Raw genomic sequence first — 25066 nt, forward strand, 5'->3', positions numbered from 1 at the left:
ATTTTGGTTTGGCACCGACTTCAAAAACTAAGTAATTACCCGGATGATTATTAATTTTCTTATTATTAGGTATTAATTACTTTTTGGCAAAAATTTGCTTTACGCCGTGGGATAGGGACTGGACACGTAAAGGGGTGCCATATAAAAATTATTTTGTACTTTTCAGTGGGTTGGTTTTTTGAAGGCGGTTCCCTTTTTTTAAAAAGATATTATATTAAGTAATTTTATTTTGGTTTTATTTTTGTTTATTTTTAATTTTTTAATTATTTTTTATTTATTTTATTTTATTTAGATTTAAGCTAGTTTTTAATTTCTTTTAGTAATACACTGTATATATCTTGTTTGTAAATAAATGATTATATATTAGTTTACTCATTAATTTAGTTTTTGTAGGTACTACGTACTCGTATTTTTTTTTCTGATTGGTAGTAAAGAATGTTTTTGGTGGTTTGGCACCGCCTTCAAAAACTAAGTAATTACCCGGATGATTATCAATTTTCTTATTATTAGGTATTAATTACTTTTTGGCAAAAATTTGCTTTACGACGGGATATGGACTGGACACGTAAAGGGGTGCCATATAAAAATTATTTTGTACTTTTCAGTGGGTTGGTTTTTTGAAGGCGGTTTCCTTTTTTTAAAAAAGATATTATATTAAGTTATTTTATTTTGGTTTTATTTTTGTTTATTTTTAATTTTTTAATTCTCTTTTTGACATTATTATAGACATTTCATCATATACGCATACGAAAATGTATACCAGTAGATAAATTGTATTTCAAAAAATAGGGTAAATAAATATAATTAAAATTTGATTTGTTGTTATTTACAGGTCGTAACGATCGAAAACAGCAGTAAACTATCCTGAAACAATACGATTAAAATCGGATTTAAGTAACTTGTTCCTTCAAAACCCGCTTAAAATAAAAAAAGTTTAAAGACTCGTTTTACTGATTGGGATTGATTTTCATTACGCTGGTATCAATTTTGCGTCATTAAAAAAAATGTATATGACTTCTGTACGTCAATGACTTTTGATGTCAATTGTAATCTTGTATTTACGTTAGAGAATTATATATTCATTTAAATATTACTTAGGTACCTATTAATACGAAGCGTAATTCGTTTAATACCTGAAAGTCTTACAGTGTCTACACCTACTTTGTTGCCGTTCGTTCCGTCTATATGTATGCGATTACGTGCTGTTCTGATAATCTCCAAGAATCGAGAACAACGGCAAGACCAGCATTTAGTACTAACTAGTTTTTGCGGATTTGGAGACCGAGATGAAGCTTACAGGCCAATACCGCAGCGGCCTGGTTATTGTTATGTGTATATATCGAGTATTATATAAATTTACTATAAAAAAACAATGTTTTATTTCAATGACATTATGTGCGTAGGTATGTAGGTATGTTTCGGTGATTATAAGAATTTTGTCCACACAATAATTGTGCAAAGCAGAGACATGCTTTCTTTACGGTATAAGAGGCATGGTACTGTTATTATTTATCAATACCGGTTCGTTTTGAAGTTCAAACTATACCGGTTGAAATATAAAGTAGGGTACCGGTATAAAATTACAGCAGGGACAACCATTTTTATAGGTGTACAGTCAGCTGCAGAGAAAAGGTACCACCCTTGCAAAGATGATTGTATGCAGGGGTGGTATATACCTTTCCTCTGCAGCTGGCTGTACCTAAACCATCATTGACCGAGCGTTATGCGACAATTGTCGACATCACTGTTGCTGACGTCACAGGCCTCCAAAGGCTACGGTAACCGCTTACCATCGGACGGGCGATGTGCTTGTTTGCCACCAACATTTTAATAAATAAACTCCATTATATTGCCACTAAAAAAATCTTATTTTGTGGCAATTGTCACTAGAAACACGACAATTGTCACAAAATTGCGACACAGAACTCATTTCCTGTCAAGACTTACTGAAACTCTTTGAAAAATCTTGTGACAATTGTCACAAGATTTTTTCGCAAGAGAAATGTCTGTTTTATCCGATAAAATAAAGTTTTTTAAAAGAATACAACGACGGTAGCAAATACGACCCGCCCGATGGTAAGCGGTAACTGTAGTCCATGGATGCCTATAGCGTCAATAACAGTGATGTTTTATAATTGTCGTACCTGTCACCGTGGTGAAATAGGAGCCAGATTACGCCGCGCCGCGTGAAACGTGAAGTGCATTGGGATAAGTGCATACCGTTCACTCAAGGAAAAAAATATCCCTTATAAGATCACTCGTGAGTCTGCCATTTTGTTAAAGCCAATTTTCACCGTAACTACTGGACTAGTTCAATTGAAATTTGGTACACATATGTCAAGTAAGGAAGTAGTAATTAAGTCGGTGATCCGAAGATGGACTACTAAAACGTAAATAAATGAACTTTTTTTAACTTTGCGGCGATTTTGGTATTATGTGACATATCAGATATAATACATAATTGGAAGTAGGTAAGCAAAAATGTACCGTAACCTATCTCAGAATTGTATTACATATACAAAAAATAGTTCAACGCCAAAAGATTAATGGAAGACCTATGTCCTATAGGTGAGTTGGTCTTAAACAAAACATATGCAATAAAAATGTGTAACTGTGGAACCCATAGTGGTACCTACTCGTAGGTACATGATCGGTTTTTATATTATGTACCTATAAGATATTTTCTACTTTATACTTTATAAGTGTACCGACATAATATTTACTTATAAGCAGTTGTCACGTAAAATATTTGCAGAATTTTTTGGAAGTATGTGTCACATCATCATCAGGCACTAGTTTTTATGAAAGCGACTGCCATCTGACCTTCCAACCCACAGAGCCCTACTAACCCACTAATCCTAATAAGAGCCTAGTTTACGACTAGGCTCTTATTAGGATTAGTCCGGTTTTCTCACGATGTTTTCCTTCACCGAAAAGAGACTGATAAATATCAAATGATATTTCGTACATAAGTTCCGAAAAACTCATTCGCGATCTCCGAATTGCAATTCGCACGCTCTTACCGCTAGGCTACCAGTGGTTCCTAGGCCTCCAGCGATTTTTTTGAAGTATGTATAGCACAAAAAATTATTTAAAAATGTAACATTTAAGGTAGGTACATTGTAATTAAAATAAGGTATAAACATTATTGGAGGAGACTTGGAGGAAGTGTCATAGGGATCTACATTCGATGCGTGAAAAACAAGTTCTTTTGTCTAATTATAATCGATCGGAAATCACGCGAGCGCATAAATCGAAAAATCTTTTTTTTTTCACTCCCTAACTCCCTTAACCTAATAAGTCTAATAACAGTAAAACAAAAAATAAAAGATATAGGGTTACCAACCAGCCAAAGAATTATAAGTAGATATATGCACTTATCCCAACGCACCTCACGTTCTACTCTGCACGGGGTTCATTGCCGCTCCTACCGCCGTAAGTAACTATCAACACCTACATCATATTTTTTATTTTCATTTTATTAATTTAATAGCGAAACAAAAGGCATACCACACAAAAGTAAATCGGTAAAGATATTAGGGGTACATTAGCCAACACTGTTTCCATATATTTTCAAATTTTATTTTGTCCGTCTTATTGAAATTTTGCCCCCTGCCGGAACTTTATTTATTTAAATTCTCATTGAATTAATTTTGCACCTTATGAAAAGTCGTATAGAGTAGTAAATAAAATTTTACATCTGACTTAATGACATCTGGTTTTATTTGGTTTAACTTTAGAAAACGCGTATCTCGACAAAGCCATAATGTAGAAAATTGTCAACAACCAAATGAATTATTAGAATCTAAATACGTCACGTGTGACATGAACAGACAAGGAAAGCAAGATTAAATGTATTGTTTCTCTTTCTTCTTTCAATGGAACGCTTTTCCTAAAAGGAGGCCACTAAACTCAAAACGCTATCTTAAAAAAAACTTGATGGGTCAATGACCTGTCCCAGTAATGTGAGGTAGTGTGCGTGAAGTGCGCTTGTGTGTGAAATGGGGTAAATTGACAGAATCTGAAAATTTACCCACCTCTTACCCGCCTTAATGAGTGGTGATCAGGCCGGCCAAGCAAGCTTCGGGTTTTAAAATTTAATTTGAAATACAATGACTTGTGTGCACGCCTGTCCATTCGAGCCGGCGTTAAAGAGCATCCAATGTATATCAATCATCGGGTCATTGACCGTAATGTCATTTTAAGGAGAAGATGGATGTATTTCGACATTAACTGCAAGCGATCCGCTAAGCGTAAAAAAATACCTGTTATCATCAAGTAATTATGAATATATTTTATAAAACGTAACTTTAATGTAACATGTGTACAATTTTATAACATAAGTTCCTATGTAGTGCATTTAGTCCGAACTCTAGCTGTAAACAAGCCATTTTTGGCTTAGCAGTTAAGAAACATAAAACTCTGCGATTCATTTAATTGTACAGAACTTTAATAAATGAAAAAAAAAAGCAGGTTCCCTGTTCGCAGGCGCTTTTCGCTACATTCGCTTTAATTATCTATCTGCATACGGTTTTTCCCGTGTTATCAGAAACGCTTGTAGCGCGTGGCTCGCGCTGGCAGTGAATGTGTTAACTGCTAGTGCTAACCCTATGACGCGATATGACGTCGAAGCGCCACCATAACCTTATGCTACATAGAAAACGATGCTACGGGCTACGCCGTAGCCGTAATTTGCTACTTTCCTACTAGTCAAATCAGCCTCTTTTTTAGAACTGTCAAAACGATTTGCTAATACGGAATTTATATGAAAACGTGTGTAGTGACGTCACAGTCAACTCACCTTTTTATACTTCCATCCGATTTATTAAATAGAAATTGTGTTTAAAACTAACTGCTACCTGCTACGGCTACCTGTGTTTTTCTAATAATTATCTGGTGCTTTATATCGTGCACGGTGTGAAATAATTTATTTTAAGTAGAGGAAAGTAATACCCAATTCTGCAATAGTGACAGATTTCTGATACACATAGGTAGTAAATTTAGTTATATGATTTTAAGCAACACAAAACTTAGAATAATAAACTGGTGTTTGTTTTTTATTACCTACATATTAGGGTTATTCGCCAGTAACTGGCCACTGTTAGTAATTGGCCACCAAATGAATTCTGTTCACCTATAAATAGAATTCATTTTAGTATAAGGTTTCAATAACTGGCCAGCCTTCAAAAACTAGCCGCCTTATACTAAAATGAATTCTGTGTAACATAGGTGAATAGAATTAATTTTTAGTTTAGGGTGGCCAGGTACTAAAAGTGGTCAGTTACTGGCGAATTACCATATATATATAATGATTGTACATGCAAAACGCAATCAAAAATTTTCTCGAATCGATTCATGAATGTCATGGTGAATTAGGTAAGTGATTAAGAACAAATTACGTTCTCCTTCTTTTGTTTCTAAATAAAAATGTATAACTAGGAATCCGCAAATAAAACCCTTCAAGTTTGTCCCAGCATCCTGTGTAGCACCACTAGTTTGGCACCGGCATAAATAAACGCTATCGGGAACGTAGGGAACTTACTTTCTATGCACCTCGCTCTTACTCACATATTAGTGCGAGCGAGATGTACCTATAGGAAGTAAATTACGAAGACGTTAGCGTATATGTGACGTTCCACGGCAAAAGGTACCTTATGGCAGTCGGCGCTTACGTCGCATAGCGCCGCAATAATTAATAGCGCGCGGCGGCGGAGCGGCGTTAATAATAGCGTAAGCGCCAACGGCCATAAGGTACCTTTATCCGTGGGACGTCACATATGTCAGTTTTGTGAGTTTTGAATGTCAGTGACTATGGTACGGGCACAGAGTACAGATTAATATTGTAGAACAAACATCTGGATGCGCCTCCAATATCATATTTTTCAGGAAACGCTCAATTCAAAGGCCGTAAAAGATCACCGCAAAGACACAAATTGCCTCACCCCCATATATCAAGCTAACAAGGCCGAGATAGATATGCAGCCATAACAGCTATTTGACTACCCATTAAATGTATACTGTGCCGGGTAGTTAACCCCGGAATAAGGCCACAAGATGGGATATTTGGAATAACATAAGTCACGGAATATCTCGCTCTTTATATGGACACACCTCAAGTTGCATTCAGCCTGTATTGTTAATATTGAAGACTATAATATTTTTGATCGCCCAAATGTCATGAAGTTGTTTTTGAGTGTATCAAAATTTTAGCATTTACTTTACCAATATTCTTAGCTTTTAACAGAAATAACATAATTTATAAATCTAAAATACGGGCCACAGACTTTTATTGCGGATTTTACGTTTCTCTGCACGAGTTGGATTGAACGCACCTAAAATTGTGTATAACCTGTGTCGTTGTTTGTGTTATATCTGAAATTTAAATGGTTTCATCCTTAAAATCTACCGAGGTTTTAAGCGTCCAAGTACTAAAATGTTTAGGTACCTAAATACTTAATTATCTTCATGAAACGTTGAATGGCCGAATACCTATCAAATGTCATGTCGCATACAAAATACAAAGCGTCCTTTCATCTTAATAAATTCTCCGCTGCGCTATGGTCGTAGCGCTACATCGTAGCCGATAACATGGGTTTCCCGGTATGTAGCGGAAATGCTTCGTAGAGGCAAAACGAAAATGTACCGTGATGGTCCACAGAAGTATGCCAGAAGTATGAATGTAGAGTTTTATCGGTTTTGGTATGGTGTATAATAACAAAATAATATATTAATATATTAACTATCACAATTATTACTCTTTATTTACTTTAAAATTCTAACACCGAATATATAAACTGTTGCTTTCTTTGTGCTAAGTTTTTTAATATATAAAAAAATGGTTAGGTTAGGTTAGGTAGGTATACCTACAACAGTTACGCCCTTTTAGCTTAGCAATGCGATTAATTAAAGTTATTAAGACACTAACTCAACTGAGCACAAGCCATAAAACATAGTGAACGCGTAACTACCCGGTATCAAGTGGCGCAGTTAACACCTCCGTTACACTAACTGCACTTTTATTAACTTAATTTATTGCTCATGCATCGAACTCGGTAACTTAAGTTATTACCTAGTTAGAATGAATTGACCTATTATGTCTTTACCCATCACGGAACAATGGTGTATTTGGGAGGCGTGCGCGGAGCCGAAGCCAATTCGTAGAGGCCCTTTTGACACGTTAATGAGATTATAATGTAGGACAATCAGAAATGATAGGTAATGTTAAATAAATAAAAAATAACTAAAAGGTTTTATGTAAGCATAGTAAATTAAAAATACTTTGATTGTCTCATTGTACCACTAAGTTACCAAAACATAAATTAGTTTTGAATAATTGTTCGTTTGCTCGATTTTCATATAGGTACTTACAGCACCACGATGCCATATTACGCCACACCTATCCACCTATCTCCTATTGCAAATGGGATTATGTCAACAGAAACCTATTTAATCTGCTTAATAGATCGGACGGTTATTCACATCAAAGTTTATTCTGGTTAACGCATTACTATCGTCCTATCGAAACAAGAATAATTATGAATTGGTATGTGACTCTAAAGTCACAAATAACAAATAAATACTTATAAGTTACCTACTGCACTACCCGTAGAGCGCACTAGTATCACACGTGTGATACTAACTCAATTTGGGTCGTAGCGACTCAGTATCGGACGTGTGTTACTACGAATAGTAAGGGGTCAAATTGCTTTGCATCAATTTGTTGTAATTGTACGTGGTCGTTCGAAAGGTTCCTTTTGGACGATTTCATCTTTAAAGTAAGTTCGTGTTATCAATGTCAATACATCTGCGTGTCGTAAACACTTTCTAGTATTTTATAAATAAATATGTATAGAAAGATATGAATTCCCCAAAGATTATGGAGGCCGAATCAAAATATAGATTTATTATATTTGCTGGCCGGCAGTGGCAATACCCCGATTAATGCGTTCCGTTATGGACCAATAATGTAGGTAAACAGACTATTTCAGGATCCTTTGTACCAACAGCAACACTCATTACTGATCATCCGTGGACCTTATTGTCTTTGTAATAAGGTTTACCAAGAACCAGTTAATGGGAACGGTGGTAATATCAAGCCGACGTCGACACAAATATTAGTGTTGATAGTAACTAGAGTCTGTATTTTGAGTCTTGAAGAGCTGGACTCGTTTAACGAGGCTCATTGGTGTATTCTGGTTGTATGAAGATGCTATGTAAGTATGACTAAGATCTATAAGAATACCTATATTTTTATAGATCTTAGTCATACATAGCATCTTCATATAACCAGAATACTCCAATGAGCCTCGTAAATGATTAGATAATCTGACACAAATCGACCTAATCTTAGCGTAATAATTTAAAGCTTGATAATAGTGATGACTCCAAAAACCGGCCAAGTGCGAGTCGGACTCGCGCACGAAGGGTTCTGTACCATTACGCAAAAAACGGCAAAAAATTACGTGTGTTATATGGGAGCCGCACTTAAATATTTATTTTAGTTTTTAGTAGGTATTTGTTGTTATAGCGGCAACAGGAATACGTCATCTGTGAAAATTTCAACTTCATGGTTCATGAGTTACAGTCTGGTGACAGACAGGCAGACGGACGGACAGACAGACAGAGGGACAGCGGAGTCTTAGTAATATAGGGTCCCGTTTTTACCCTTTGGTTACGGAACCCTAAAAAGCAACATTGACTAGTTCTTCAGGCGTGTCTGAAAGCTTCCACTTCACCTATATAATATAAATATGTCGACAACTCCCAAAACTCGAGAACACCTAAAATAAAGGGCAGAGCCAATATACTTAGTGTATCATTACCTTGACTAATTGCTCAAGACTATCGGCCCCGATCATGGCGTATCTTGTCCATCTGTTTGCCTAGCACCAACGAGCCATACGAGTACTAACATACACTTTTAACTAACCATCGGTGCACCTTATGACTTTGTAATAAGGTTGAGAAATCGTCAGTGTTAACGATGATACACAGTAGAACACGCCAGGGGTATCATTCCAAAAACTTACCGAGTATAGCGCGCCCAAGGCTCAGTTGTACCAGTCTAAGTGATCTCCCCGTTGGCATAATAGCCGTGATGAATCTCAAGGCCGAGATACGCTGGTTCAGGTCGTGTAACCAATGGGAATCGTCGGCCAGGGCCAAGAGCTCTCGACCCCAATACGAGCTGCACTTTCACCGATATGGGGGTAGTGACATGAACTGGAGTGTTTTACCAGAGCGCTTTTTGTGAAGGTTGAAATGAAACATACGCTGAATATAAAAGTGCCAGAGATTTACATTATTGTCATGTCAATGGGGTAAATAAAAATAAAATAGAATTACACCCAATATACTTTAGTCATAAACAGTAGACAGCATCATTCAAATACCTACTGCCTTTTTTTTTGATTGCCTATAATATGTCCCAATGCTGGGCAAAGGCCTCCCCTGTCTTTTACCACTCGTCACGGCTTTGTGCATGCTCCCGCCAGGTGCCACAGAATGAGCAAAACCTACTGCCTATTATGAGCAAAATATTATCGTGTCTCGGAAATTGAACTCGAGTTACCTATAAGTAATACATTCGTCCATTCTCAGGCAAAAGGTAACATCGTCAGTATAAAAAAGTACTAAGTAATATGATGCAAAGAAAATATCGCCCTTATTGACCACCGACAGCGTGGCTTTTGCCTGAAAACATCGCGTATGTAAATGAATTCATTTATGTCGGGATTTCAATCATTGCGCTTCAGCGGTGACGGGACAATACTTTGGTTTATTTATTTATCGTATGGCGTTTACACACTGGTTTTTACAATAATGATTACATCAAATTAAAATTTACAGTTTTGCAGATATACACTCGCGTCCTTTGTCAGTTCTTTAAAATCTTCGACAGATCCGTTGTATCTAGTGATGGGGCAATCAAAAACTATATGATGTATGGTCTGTTCCGGATTTCCACAGTCGCACGCCGCCGACTCGCTCCACCCCCATTTGTGCCAGAGGTACGCACAGTTGCCCACACCGGTTCTCAGACGGTTAAGCCTGCACCATATTTGGCGGCTTTCTTTAAACCCTTTGGGCCGCTCCTGTGTGCTGAGCTCAAAGAAGGGGTTTGCTGCGTTTTTGTGCTGCTGGGCTTCCCAGTCCCTCATCCAAGCTTGACTGGCCTTCCATGTCGGGTCATGGGTATGAAAGGATTTCGCTGGGGCGTTTCGGGACTTCAGTCGGGTGTTTTTGAGGCTGTCCATGTCTTCGTGTATTGGCAGTAGAGTGTTATCGGACATTTTAGTGAATTCCCGTGCTAGGCATTTTTCTCTGCGGATATTCGGCGGTGCAATGTTGCTGAGGGCTGGTAACCAGTAAGTAGGCGTTGGCATGATGCAGCCCGATATTATCCTCATCGTGTGATTAAGCTCCACGTCCACCCTGGCCACGTGTGCACTGTTCATCCATACTGGTGCACAGTATTCCGCCGTCGAGTAGACGAGGGCCATAGCAGTGGTCTTTAGGCAGGCAGCGCTGGCACCCCATGACGTTCCTGTGAGCTTCTGAACTATATTGTTCCTAGTCTTCAGTTTTCCAGACAACTTGTCAAGGTGGTTTTTGTACGTCAAACTTCTGTCAAGGGTTACACCCAGATATTTTGGGCAGAAATTGTGACGCAAAACTGTACCTCTGAATCTCACTTTTAGCTCTCTGTTCGCTAACCTGTTGGACAGATGGAAACAACAGATCTCGGTTTTGCTGGCATTAGGACATAAGCGCCATTGCTTGAAATACTCGTCCATGGCCTCTAGGTCTCTCTCTAATATACCTTCTGTTGTTTCTATGCTTTTGTTCTGAGTTACTAGGGCCAGATCATCAGCATAGCCAAACTTGCGTGAGGTCGTAGCAGGCAAGTCGTGGATGTATAAGTTGAAGAGGAGCGGAGCGAGCACAGAACCCTGGGGCAGGCCGTTATTTAAAATTCTTACTTTACTAGATTGTTGGCCCAGGTATACTTGAAACGGTCTATTTGTTAGAGCATCTTCTACCACTTTAAATATTCTTAAGCATGGAACAGTTTTCAACAGTTTATAGAGCAGACCCTGACGCCAAACTGTGTCGTAGGCGGCCGTGAGGTCTACAAAGACCGCGGAAGACTTTGTTCCTGACTGAAAGCCGGCCTCGATATGTGTTGCGAGTGCTAAAACCTGATCACAACAGTTTCGTTTTGGCCTGAATCCAGCTTGCTCCTGTGGAATTTCTGAGAGAATGGTGTCCGATATGCGGTTATAGATTAGGCGTTCTAGTAATTTGTAAATGACGCTGAGTAACGCTATTGGGCGGTAGCTGTCTACCCTGTCTTCGGGCTTTTCTGGCTTAAGCAAGGCTATTATTTTTGATGACTTCATCGTGGGTGGCATTTTTCCAGTATCGATAATGTTGGTGTAGAATGACGCCAGCCATGATTGGGTTCGTGGGCCACAGTGTTTTAGGAACTCAGGGAAAATGCCATCTTCTCCACAGGCCTTGTTCACGTTGATATGTGCAATTGCGGATATAATCTCAGAAATGGTTACAGGTCCACTATACTTGTCATTAGGAGTGGCTTGGGACTTTTCTAGTTTCAGCTTTTTACGAATTTCACGGGTGTGGAGTTTATGACTCGGTGCTTTCGAGAGCCCTACTATGCGATTTCCAATATCATGTGGGCTGACCTTCGGATTGCCTCTTCTAGTCGTCTGCCCCGTAGTCAATCTTCTCAGAAGATGCCATGCCTTTCGGCTTGAGTGCGTGAAATTCATTTTTTCGACTGTCTGTTCCCATACTTTGGTTTAATACGGGAGGATAATGTCATAAAAACGACAGCGCTCGTTGTGATGGGATATAGATACGACAGGAATTAAGCTCTTCAGATGTTTACTTATGAATTTATATGTACATGTTAGCATAAATGAATAAATGGCATGGCCAGATTGTCTTTTTTGACTTAGGTAAGGTGACCTTTTAGGGTCAGTAGACCCTAGTAGTAATTCGTGCATATTGAGGCGTATCGTACCAAACACACTTAAAACACAGTTATTGATTAATTTCGGAATATAGGCAGCACGGGAAAGGTCGGAGGATCTACACATCGAAAGACGACATTAAAAAAATGAGATATTGAATAAATGAAGTCCGCATTCGTCTTCTTTTAATAAAAAATATAGTTTTTTTAAATCATTTTTGAAATCGGAAATCTACCGCTGGATATCTTGTGTAAGTATCTATACCTACCTATTATAATATAAGAAAACAGACTTTGTAAGGACTGTAAGACTTAGTGTTAGGTCAAGTAGGTATAGCGCTCCCACAACGCCTAGACCTTGCACTGCTAAGTCGGTTCACGTGGACTTAGCGTGGACGCACTTTAGTTCGCTTTTTGACAGCCAGGTAAATTAGGTACAGACAAAAAAAAATCCTACCCATTTCGTACTTTGTCACAGTGACAATGGTGTGAGGTCTCTAGCGACTTTCATATTGATTGTCACTGTGACAAGGTACGAATTGGGTCGGAAATTAAATTATTTGACTGTACACCTGCAATAATATTTTACTCTTCGAAGGCCGCAAAAATATGTAACACGCTCTTATATATCTCTACAAACAAGATCGTGTCAGATATTTCTGTACCGTACATCCAACTAATCGGACTAACCCTTTCTACCTTTTGGTCCACGATAAAGTTCATGTCACCTTCCTACCTAACCTACCCGAATGTAGGTAAATCCATAACTTTGATTGACTGACGCAGTACTGTGTCAGCAGCGAGCGCTCATCTCAAATCATTGACGTATCATATCTAAGGACGGGCTAATGGGGCACTAAACATCGTACTAGTTCAGCGGTGCTATCCACGAATTCCAGCCAATCGTGCAGTCTAACGCGACTAGTTGCGACCAATAACGCGCGTAATGCGAACTCGTCAACCAAACGCGCGCATGATGCGAACTCATCAACCAATCGCGTTGTAGCGATTTCACACTGGCCCTTGTCATGCCTCATTATTATTGCCCGTAAAGCCAGTCCCTAGATATCTATGTCAATGTCTCAAATCGAGTTAGCGCTCCAAGTGGCGGATACGGCGGCAATTTGTGACGTCACGGTGTCACACGCGACGGATATCCGGATTTATGGCGACGACGGGCTCTGACATGACATGAATTGACTTTTTGTGGGGTTTATTTCATTTGGCACTTATGTTAACATAACTTGCTGAAGATTCCGTTGATTGATTCGACGATTTCTGCGGTGGTCGGATGCAAGGTGGCTCTGGATTGTTCTATTTAAAATATCTTGGTAACATTTTCTGCATGTGAATAATCTCACGCGAAATTGAGTTTATGATAGTGTAATAGTACAGTCAGCTGAAAGAATCACTATGTTTATAGGTTTGGTGTGAACTTACCATGGCTGCTACCGCGCTTACGGAAATATTGTCACCACGGTATGCACCTACCTCTTGAGCCTTATCTGACCATATTCTTCTTCCACAGACAAGATCCGCAAGAAGTACGCGTCCCTCGGCGACAGTGTGGTTGTGACGAAGCTCGAGCGCACAGCGCGGGCGGGACTGGGGCTGTCGCTGGCCGGGCATCGGGACCGCAGCCGCATGGCCGTGTTCGTGTGTGGCCTCAACCCTGCTGGTTCCGCTGCTAAGGCCAGTCCGCCGGTCAAGGTCGGCGACGAGATCTTAGAGGTGAGGAGCTTTTACACTCGTACGTAGTCATATAGGTAGTCAATTGAATTCCACACTCGCACGAACGCACATTCAGTGAGTGCACGGCATGGCTGGATCTCAATCTGACAGCTCAATCCTGGCAATAGCAGCTGGCAATAGTAAGATAGCAACTGGCGACTAAAGTCATATTGGTTATTAAAGTCATATTGGTATCATAATAATTTATTATGAAATAATTTTATATTGATTTTATACCTACTTTATTATTGTAACATTTAATTTAATTTTATATGAATTTTGACATTTCCATAAATACTATTATTATTATTTTTTCGTTACCTATTAAGATCGTTGACATTTAATATATTTTTATTTTATTTAAATAATCTGATAAAGTTATTTACAACTGAGTGTTTTTTTTTTTTGTAATATTTTTGTTTTTTTTTTGTTCTTGACATTCGACAATACCTAGGTTGGCCCTAGCTATGTATACATTAACATTTCTTTTTATTATGACATTGTTTTATTTGTAAATTTTATATTCTTATATTTATTATTATTTTTTTCTTTCTGTTTTTAATGTTAAATTGACGATCTTTTAATGAAAGCCTTTGTTTTATCCTATTGTGTAAAATACTGTGTCTTTTTCTTTAAGATATAAATATATCTAATCTAATCTAATCTATTCCTTAATGCTTATTCAGACCCAGCGTTACTGATGGCACTTCAGTCGCCACTTGGTACTGTGGCTTTTAACCGCCAGCAATTTTTGATCGAGCGTGCTCGTGTCGCCACCGACAGTAATTGTACCACGCAGAGTAAGGTTGGCATAGTTACGGGAGTTATAAATGTGCTGTAAAAACCAAATCAGATCTTTGTTTTATTTATTAGACTGTGGCGAAATGAGCTGGATATGTAATGTCTTATATATCAGACTCTGGCGGTTAAAGAGTTAAGGGGCCCACTGATTAACAGTCCGCCGGACGGTATCGGCCTGTTAGTTAGAACAAAAAGTTGACAGTTCCGAACAACTGATAGGCCGATACCGTCCGGCAGACTGTTAATCAGTGGGCCCCTTTAGACACACTGACACTAGGTTGCGCTGCTATGACCAGTCCGCCGGTCAATGTCGGTGATGAGATATTAGAGGCAAAAAGTTTTACACTCGTTGCTTCTGAGCGTGATGGTGTTGCAGACCGGCGTTGCAGATTGACAAAAGTCCTACCCTAGTAGCACGGTCGCATTTTTATCGTTTATCACCATGCCTGTCACGTTCTAACAAGTATGTAAGTGCGAAATCGACGGGCATAGTGATAGTCGATAAAAATGGATCCGTGCTGAGCCCGGATTACTTAGATAACACACACACTCAATAAGCTTTAGATGTGACAGTTGCCTCGGTGTCTCACAAACTACGGTTGACAGCATAGATCTTACATTTGAAATGGTATAGGTACGAATCACTCTAATATTTAACTCTAATAAGATTTCATAAATAACAATAACAGATACTTAAGTTTCCTTGATGTGAATAATTATTACTTTGGCTTGATTTGTAAATTGTTTGTAGGATGTTTTATAGAAAAGGAAACTTATTTATTCTTCCTATTCATAATAGAAACAACCAGAAAGTAATCAAATATTATTACCTTTAAATTCATAAGGGCTATTAATGATATTGATAAAAAGTTTGATCTCCGATTTTTATTAGCCGTATGACCTTTTATTTTTTATTCCTGCCTCCATTTCTGAGTACCCATCGATGTCTATTTCCGTTCCTCTCGTCTCGATTCGGTTTAAGAAGTTCGAGTGTTTCTCGTAACCATCTATTCACTGGAATGCAAACTTGATTTATTATTGCTAATATTTATACCCTGTTGTTAAGCTACGCACCCAACAATTTTCAATCAGACATTGAAGAGATTTAGTTAAATGTTAACGTGGGTCGGTGCGTCTTCTGTCGGTATTGTGTGATTTATAAATAAATATTAGGGAACATCTTACACAGATCAACCTAGCCCCAAACTAAGCGAAGCTTGTACTATGGGCGCTTGGCGATGATATACTTACGTACTTACATACATACTTAAATGGGTACATAGAAAACATCCATGACTCAGGAACATATTTGTGTTCATCACACAAATAAATGCTCTTACTGGGATTCGAACTCAGGACCATCGGCTTCACAGGCAGTGTCACTACCCACTAGGCCAGACCAGACCGGTCGTCAGTTAGTGTTCAGATTTTATATTAAACCGGTTTTTGTTGTAATATATTTCTCTCACCTCACTGCATTATGTTGTCGTGTCAGTGCATGATGCCGTGATGTGCCTTACGCGCTATAAGCAGTGTGTACAGTCGCCATCAGATATATCGGAGCGGCCAAGGCGTTCACAAATATCTGAACACGCCTCTATTGTCAGGGCGTTAGAATGCGTGTTCAGATATTGTGAACACCTTGGCCGATCCGATATATCTGATGGCGACTATACTTAAACGCTACGCACTCATACGATTTAATAATTATTAAATTGGGATTATTATATAATAGCCGGTGTTTCTAATCATAACCTATCTGTGGGAATAAAACTCCAAAAACAAACATCAATATATCTCGATATCTTTGATCGGATTGGCAACTAACGCCTGAAGAAGCGCAAATACCTATTGTAATATTTTCTCCCGTGAATCATCGCCAAGTGGAATAGTGCCAACTACTCCGATATGAGGAGGAGGATCGCTAGCTTTGTAAATTAACTTTTTACTTTGCCTACTAATAGTCAGACAAAGTTTGGAAGAGTGAAATTTATTTTAGGTGCCTAAAATAAATCTCACTATGTGCGCTTTATTCGGTATACAGGAAAAACCAAGGAAAAACATATGACTTGGCGATGTCAAATCGAAACAATAATATATACTTACCGGGAATAATACAAATAGAGTTCGTCTAAGCTAACTTTGCACCAATTTCAACAGAATCAAGTGAGGGGGTGTTATTATAAATGTTGTATTTTATTTTTACATAACTTTGATATTACCGATGGCCTTATCATACTTTGTCATTGAAAATGCCATGCAGAGTTATCTTGGCCCGACCTTATTAGTTTAATTCAGCTTTTATTAATGTCTAATTTATTTTAATTTCAGTCCCAAAGTAATCGGGTGCGCAGTGATATCACCTATCAGGGTGTAAATATTGTTTAGTGTTAATAAACCCTAAAATGTAAGCTTGGGGTTAATATGTTGGACTGACTATTTGGCGTTGTTTATAATAAAACTATATCCATTTTTATCCTCGGCTAATAGTGGCTCCCACCTAAACAGAAATCGCTGCTTATGTTTCTCAAGAACGCAACTCTTGGAACTACAATGTACACGTACTTATAGATACCTAGCTGGCAGGCAAGTCAAGCTCAACACAATAATCGTTCCGTTCTATTTCTAACCCAAAGGCAATTCAAACACATTTTACTGAATGATTTGACAGGCTCTAAGAAGAGCAAAAATGTAACAAAATAGCTCATTCATGTCGGGGCTTTTTATTTATTCTTATTCTGTGGCTATTTAAAATGACTCATGATTGCACTATTATGGGTCCCTTTCACTCTTAGGTCAACATTTGCCAAGAGACCGGCAATCTAAACTCCCTTCGATTCACTGAACGAATGGAACGCGTTGTAAGGCAGTGCCGATACTGAATGGGCAAGCTGAGTGGAATGGCTCATTCTCGATGGATTGCCGTACTGAAATCCAGCGGCGCTTTTATTTTCTAGCGTTTTGATACTATTACCTACATTCTCTACTTAAATTCAGACGCTATAAAACACAACGGCCGAATTTAATGTTGGTTGCGATTATGAACTAAAAAAAAAAAAAATTATATATCCATAGTAAACCTAAAGATACATGACAAAACTAATTCTATATACGTTATAAGGTAATGAAAACTTAGATTCTATGCAATAGGTACCTACATTTGTCACTTTTTTTAATGGGCATGTAGCTCTTGAGATTATGATCAAAGAGAATAAAAAATAAAACGGTTGTTAGAGGTTTTCATTGTCACCCAAAAAATGGCCTCAAGACAAAGGTCAAAGTCGAATGATGACATTGTTCGAAACATTTTTCGAAGCAGTTGTCATGACAACACGAGTTTGAACTCCATCACCCACATACACATAAATAACCTTGGCAAATCGGCGATGTGCATGTGTATCGGTTTATGCTAAAGGGTATAGCCGGGTAAGCATGGCCAAACTGCCCTTAGCGAAAAAAACAATTTCCTTTTACTGGATTATTAACCTATGTATATGTAGTGCTTTCACCAAATATTAAGCCTCAAATGCTTCAGATTTAAAAAAAAAATGCAAAAATAGAAAAATAATTTTTATTTTTATTACAGCCAAAGTACTAATCCGATTTCTTTGTAATTTGGGTATGTTGTATATACAATTAAGGTCGCTTTCTGAAAAAAATAATATTGAATTATCGCTTAAAATAATAGTAAAAAATTGAGATGAAAATTTTTAGAAAAATAAAAAAAATACATGCGAGATAGCGACAGTTATCAAATTTACATATTTCATGTAGAATTTAATAATGTTTAACATATATTTTTTTCAAAAATTAAAATCGGGATTAACAGTGTTAAAAACTCGAATTTGTAACATCCCATAATACCTTCTCTTCATACAAAATAACTTGTACGTTATACTAGAAAGTTATATTCCCAACGCAATTTGAATTTAGAACGCGACTTATTTTGCTGATCGCGGACCTTAAACTCCGTGGCTGTATGCGGCTAGGGCGTACGGCATTCAGAGATTTAAAAAAAAAGCGCGGGAACAGGAAAATAGGCACGAATTTTATACAGAGCGTTAACGATAGAAAAATGATGATCCTTTGATTAATAAAATACGTCACATTCAAAATTTAAATTCGTAAAGACTGCGTTCACAATATACTTCATTCGTTTATGATTACTTAGCTTTGCTTGTATGAAGAGAGTGTATTATGGGATGTTACAAATTCGAGTTTTTCACACTGTTAATCACGATTTTAATTTTTGAAAAAAATATGTGTTAAACATTATTAATTTCTACATAAAATATGTAAATTTGATAACTGTCGCTATCTCGCACGTATTTTTTTTATTTTTCTGAAAATTTTCATCTCAATTTTTTACTATTATTTTAAGAGATAATTCAATATTTTTTTTTTTCAGAAAGCGACCTTAATTATATATATAACATACACAAATTACAAAGAAATCGGATTAGTACTTTGGCTGTAATAAAATAAAAATGATTTTTCCTTTTTTGTATTTTTTTTTAATCTGAAGCATTTGAGGTTTAATATTTGGTGAAAGTACTACTTATATATAGGTTAATAAAGGAGATTGTTTTTTTTGCTAAGGGCAGTTTGGCCATGCTTACCCGGCTATACCCTTTGGAAACATAAAAGCCTAATGTTTCGCAGAGCTAGGGGTCCCTGAAAACTAGGGAAGGCTCTCGGTACTGAGTTTGTATGGCGAGAACCGGGAATTCCCGGTTCCGGTACTGTATTTGTATAGAAAACCAATACCGGGAGCACTCCCTACTGAAAACCTGCGTTGCGAAAATTATCTTATTATCTTTTTCCAGGGAAACTATCGTTATACCAAAAAAATTATTCGTCTCTAAAATTGAACTTTTATATTTTTCTCTAAACCATTTCAAAAAACGAGACGACAGTAAAATTCTAACCACCGAACATGCTCACAAGAATCCGTTGGTAAACGCGACCTGCAAAGGAGAATATCCGGACATACCTATGTCCCTACTAAAGCATTTTTACCCAAGCTGAAACGGAGACCTTCGCTAATGTTCGGTCAATCATACACAAGTATTGTTATCTATGATAGAGCGCGCTAAAATCATCAGAGCATATTATATTATATAGAAACGATGAAATGAACCAGCTGCATTGTTAATTTCATGTGTCAGATGGAAAATTAATTATGTCAGATAAATTATCGATTGTCTGACAGACGTTTGTATATTTGAGAATACATTAGACTGATCTCTTGATTTCCGGCGGGCGCCTGGCTGCCCGCCAAGTGGCCGAAGGGTAAGGTTATGGAAAGGCTGGGCGATTAGCGGAACGGCAGAAGGTGTGATAAGTGAAATTAAAGACAACCAATTATCATACACTAGCGACCCGCCCCGGCTTTGTACGGGTTAACAAATTATACATAAACCTTCCTCTTGAATCACTATAGAGTGATTCAAGAGCTAGCTAGTAAAAAAAACACCATCAAAATCCGTTGCGTAGTTTTAAAGATCTAAGCATACATACAGACAGACAGACAGAGAGCGGAAAGCGACTTTGTTTTATACTATGTTGTAGTGATAAATATAAACAAGTATTTGTAAAGCAAATATGTAAGTAACGGTTCCGGACTAATTTTAATCAAACTGGCTCATTTGCAGTACTTCACTGTGCATCTTGATTAAAACGTAGCTTCATACATATATACATATAATCACGTTTATTTCCCGGAGGGGTAGGCAGAGACCACGGATTTCCATTTGCTACGATCCTGATACCTCTTTCGCTTCCGTTACTTTCATAACATTCCTCATACACGCTCGCCGATTCAGGGTGCCCTTGACCTGGCCTTTCTTCAGGATTTCCCCGATCAAAGCTAGCTTAGCGTAGCTTCAATACGACTATGGGCCCGATTCGGATTTTAAACTAGATATCTATTATATATCTATTAGACATCACCAAGATACGACAACGATATTTTTAAGATCTAGCTTGTCAAATTTGACATTTCCGCGATTCTGGAAATACTCTTGAATGTTTTTCCACAATGTCTAAAACGTCGTTATGTATTTTTAGATCTCAAAACGATTTTGAAACGATAATTTAACGTAAAAGTGACATTTGGTTGCCCGAATTGAGCTTCAAAAGATATCTAGTTGAAATCTAAACTACCAGATATCTAGTACATATCGTATCGTTCTCTTCTCTAGAACGGATCTTGTTTTCCGAATACCGCGGTATATCCGCTATCTACAGCTACCCGACCTGTCGGACGCTAACAAACTGGCTTATTTACAATTTACTCTGATTGAAATGTAAGTTCACTGGAACTTCTCTTGTTCCAGCCGGTTGACCCATATGTCTTGAATCAGGTGAGGCGAGCTCACCGTTCTTGCCAATTCGCTGCAGTACTACTGATTACTGCTGCTGCTGCAGTAATGCGGCGCGACATTACTGCTAACGTAGTAGAGACAAACCAAAGAAAGTCTGCAGCGCAATAATTTGACATCGAATTAAAAAACTACATATGGCAATGTTTTTTAAGCAGTCAGTAAACGTCATGCACTATGGTATGTGTTTGTCAAAATCGTTTAAATATTCATTGTGTTTTGTGATGAACGGAATAAACATGGTGAAACCTTACAAAACCGATGTGCGGGAGTTACTTTTCCGCATGACGAATAATTTTACACTTGTAAAAAGTCAGCACGAGGCGATTCAAGCTGAAAAACGACAATGTTTACAAAATTTGGAATTGATGACGGGTAAGTGGAATGAAACATCTTAATACTTCACCATATGTACCTACTTAGATAATATAATATTGGTTTAGACTAAGGTTTCACAGCAAATTGAACACACCTAATAGGTCTATACCTCCTATATAGGTTTGCCTATGCATACTTATGAACTTCCTCTAACATTTCGAGAAACTCATTGGTACTAGCCGGGTTTTGAGCTCGAACCCACAACCTCCATGCTTATGCTCACGGCATGGGTACCTACTAGTTAAAGCTAAAATTAATTTTTAATATATGTTTATTGTTTTAATGGATTATTTCGTTTTTCCGAAAACTTTAGTTCGCAAATTGCGGGCAATTTCTCTGTCAATCTAATTACGCCTTAATGGGAGTAAAAGAGAAAGATGCTCGCATATTGAGAACTTCGGTGTTCGCGGTATGCCCTCTGTACCTATTTACCGCCGTCGCGGATATTACAAAAGCTTATTAATTTTGATGAAGCCAAATGTCACATTCTCCCAATATTATTTATCAATATTAGTATATGTCTACATATTAATAGTGACATCTATTGTTGGAATGAAATTTATTTTACCATAAAAATTAAGCTGTGCATACAGCTTAATTTTTTCATAGACGGTAAATATGGTAGAAATTTCACAAGTATCAAGACTATTTAATCCATTTTCTGTGGTGTTGTCGCATACTGATTTTTAAAAACTACTTTTAATCTAGCGCTGCAGACTTTCTTTGGTTTGTCTCTAGTAGTTTAAGGACAATCATATCGTGTGCCCTTACAGGGTGTCATGTACCTACCGCTTTATACTTGTAACACCTTACTGTACTATGAACATGACTACAATTAAATAAAGAATAACTGTAATGCAACATGAAATTTGATATTTGCGGCAGCAATGCAGTCGGCAATAATATCGCATCACTGCAGGATACGTCAGATTGAATATACCTAAATATCTCGTAAAAATGTAATTCACAATATATTTTGAACATATTCCTGATGACTCTTATTAAGCCAAAAGCTCGGGAAACATACAAAAACTCAAAAATGTGCATTTTTTCTTTTCTTTTGAACATTAATTGGTACCTATGTAATTATCTTTTTACCCAAGTTTTAGTTCTCGGCCACAAGGTGGCAGCAGGGCCGGATCTAGGGTAGAGCGAGTGGAGCGGCCGCTCTAGGCGCCAGATGGCAAAGGGGGCGCCAAAATGGCAATGAGAAAAAAAAAGTTTTAAAAGACGCGAGTGTGGCGAGGGGGGGGGGGAGATGGAAAACTTCAACGAAGGGCGCTAAAACCCGATTTCGCTCTACCCTGAAATCTGTCAGCTCCCAGTGGCTCATATATGAGCCAGAACGCTTATGGGTGACGTCATATCGTGGGATTCGACAGGTTAGGGCTCGGGCCGGCACTGGGTGGCAGACCTGCCAATGATTGGCCTGTTTTTATTTGTTTATGTTTGTTACTTGCAGGTGAACGGGATTGTGCTGCACGGTCGATGCCATCTCAACGCGTCCGCCATCATCAAGGGACTCGTTGGGCCAGTCTTCAAGGTCATTCTTCTAAGGTACACATAAAAATACATTATTTTAAGATTTTGAGTATTTTGACAAGAATTAATCCTGCATGATGACTCTTATTAAGTCAATAAATTTTCTACTAGGACAACAAAATTAGAATTTTTACAAAATAAATAATTGTAAGAAATTACCGCATTGAGAGTATTTTGAACTCACGATCAAGATAATGAACGTTAATTACAAAACGTAAAATAAAAACAATAAAAGCTCTCTTTTTTTAAATATTATTACACACTTAACTTAGGCCATGCCTGTCCCATGGAGGAGAGATACACGTCGGGAATAACATTGTTAAGAGGCAACAGGAGTGGACATTTCTCCACACAAACGTACTCGACTGTTTCCTACGTGAGTTTTGAAGCTAGAGCAATGATTTTTTCAACACAGATTAATATTGTCAATGTCTGTGTCGGACCGTTTTGCTTTTTTTGATATTTTTGTTTTTTAAGGCGCTAGAGCCCTTCAAAAATGGCCTAATTGACTATGCCGCAATGAGAGGCGTGGTATTCAAAACTGATATCAATTAGCCAAAAAAGCAAAACGGTCCGACACAGATAATTTCATAATCATTTAGATTTCCAAATTTGGTTACGATTGGTTAAGTTTTGGAGGAGGAAACAGTCGAGTACGAAATCTCGATTTTTGAGATTTTTACGCAGGATTTTTCGCCTTGTCCTTATCGCACTAGTTTTAGGAGCCGCTTCCGTTAGCGAGACGGGTATATTTACCTAAAATATTTAAATCTCAGCTCCTGTTTCGTCTTAATAATAACACTATTAGCTTTAATTACTTTGCGCTTTTTCCTAACTCTTACTCCGGTACCGATTCTGCTGAGTGACATACTCGCAAGCGTATATTCAAATAAACCACTCGCACTCATACGGCGCGATTCGGGAAATGAATAAGACATTCACTAGATATGAAATAGTAACGATATGTGGCGTTCCACGGCAAAAGGTACCCTATGGTCGCAATAATATTGGAGCGGCGTTAATAATAGCGTAAGCGCCAACCGCCATAGGGTACCTTTTGCCGTGGAACGTCACATATCGTTACTATTTCCTATCTAGTGAATGTCTAATTCATTTCCCGAATCGCGCCGTTAGATACCTAATACTCATCTTAATACCTACCACTACTTAGATGCAGAATGAACTAACAATGCACAAACAACACAATAGATATTCTATTGCGAAATTCGGCAAACGTCTATTCTATTCTCAACCCAGCTTATTATAAGTACAAATAAATGGTCGACGTCACTACACATAAAGGGAGCATTAAACGGTGGAAGGGTCCTTTTAATGGGACCCATGAGAATACGCGTTTACTAGAAGAGGCGGATAAAAAAAGAGGCAGATTTCTACGACATATCTACATACCTTCACTTCTTCTTTAAAAATAACTTTTATGTTTATTATGATTTTGCCAATGTCAAAAGTGTGCTCATTGGGCGTGACGTTTTTTGGTAATAAAGTGATAGCTGGACTTTACAAATGCCCACGATGGATCTTGGGAAGTTCTGTTGACTAAAAAATGGTTTAACGCGTTTCCTGATTAATTTTTCATTAGCTGACACTTTCACGTTAATTCACTGCATAAAGCTATTAATTTTACAGTTTAAACACCATTAATGAGCAAAACACAAAATAAGTATTCTCGACGAGACGACTTTGCTTTGCTTTTGAAGTTCAACCGGAAAATCCGTCTTTATAAGTAACAGTGACAGAAATATTTATACGGGGTATATTTATGAAGAAAGTATAACTTTCAGTGATATGAGTCCGATAAGTGTTAGTCATATATTATGGTCCGTTTTCGAAGCGTAAAACGTTCCGTAAACGTCGTCTATTGATATACCGGGTATATCCTGTAAAACGAGCAAAAAATTAAACTGTAGACTGTAGTCCTCAAACTGACCAATATTTGTTCAGCTACTTTTAAAAATAACTTGTACATATTTTGACTTTTAGAACACTTTAAAGTTTATTCTAAGACGTAGCGCAATTTATTGCGAATTTTGTTATGTTTAAAACGTGACAAGCAAGGTAAATGATACTGATGACAGCATACATCGAAGGTAATATTTAATTTGTATGAAAACTACGAAGTCTAAAGACTTTTATCTAAAGTCTTCATAATTTTTAAAAGTCGCTGACCAAATGTTGGTCAATTTGAGACGTACAGCCTACAGTTTAATTTTAA

At 37.7% G+C, this 25066-nt stretch overlaps 1 protein-coding gene across 2 annotated transcripts in view; it reads left to right on the forward strand.

Annotated features, from left to right (window-relative positions):
* The window catches only part of LOC134659967 (uncharacterized), a 138340-nt gene that overhangs the window by 89600 nt on the left and 23674 nt on the right, over positions 1-25066 (forward strand). For both annotated transcript variants that reach the window (XM_063515665.1, XM_063515672.1), the window contains 2 exons: positions 13527-13729; positions 22754-22848. In XM_063515665.1, the coding sequence (XP_063371735.1) occupies positions 13527-13729; positions 22754-22848 (298 nt within the window). The remainder of the gene's footprint in view (positions 1-13526; positions 13730-22753; positions 22849-25066) is intronic.

The sequence above is a fragment of the Cydia amplana genome, chromosome 2, assembly GCF_948474715.1.
Source record: "Cydia amplana chromosome 2, ilCydAmpl1.1, whole genome shotgun sequence".
In the NCBI taxonomy this organism is placed as follows: domain Eukaryota; kingdom Metazoa; phylum Arthropoda; class Insecta; order Lepidoptera; family Tortricidae; genus Cydia; species Cydia amplana.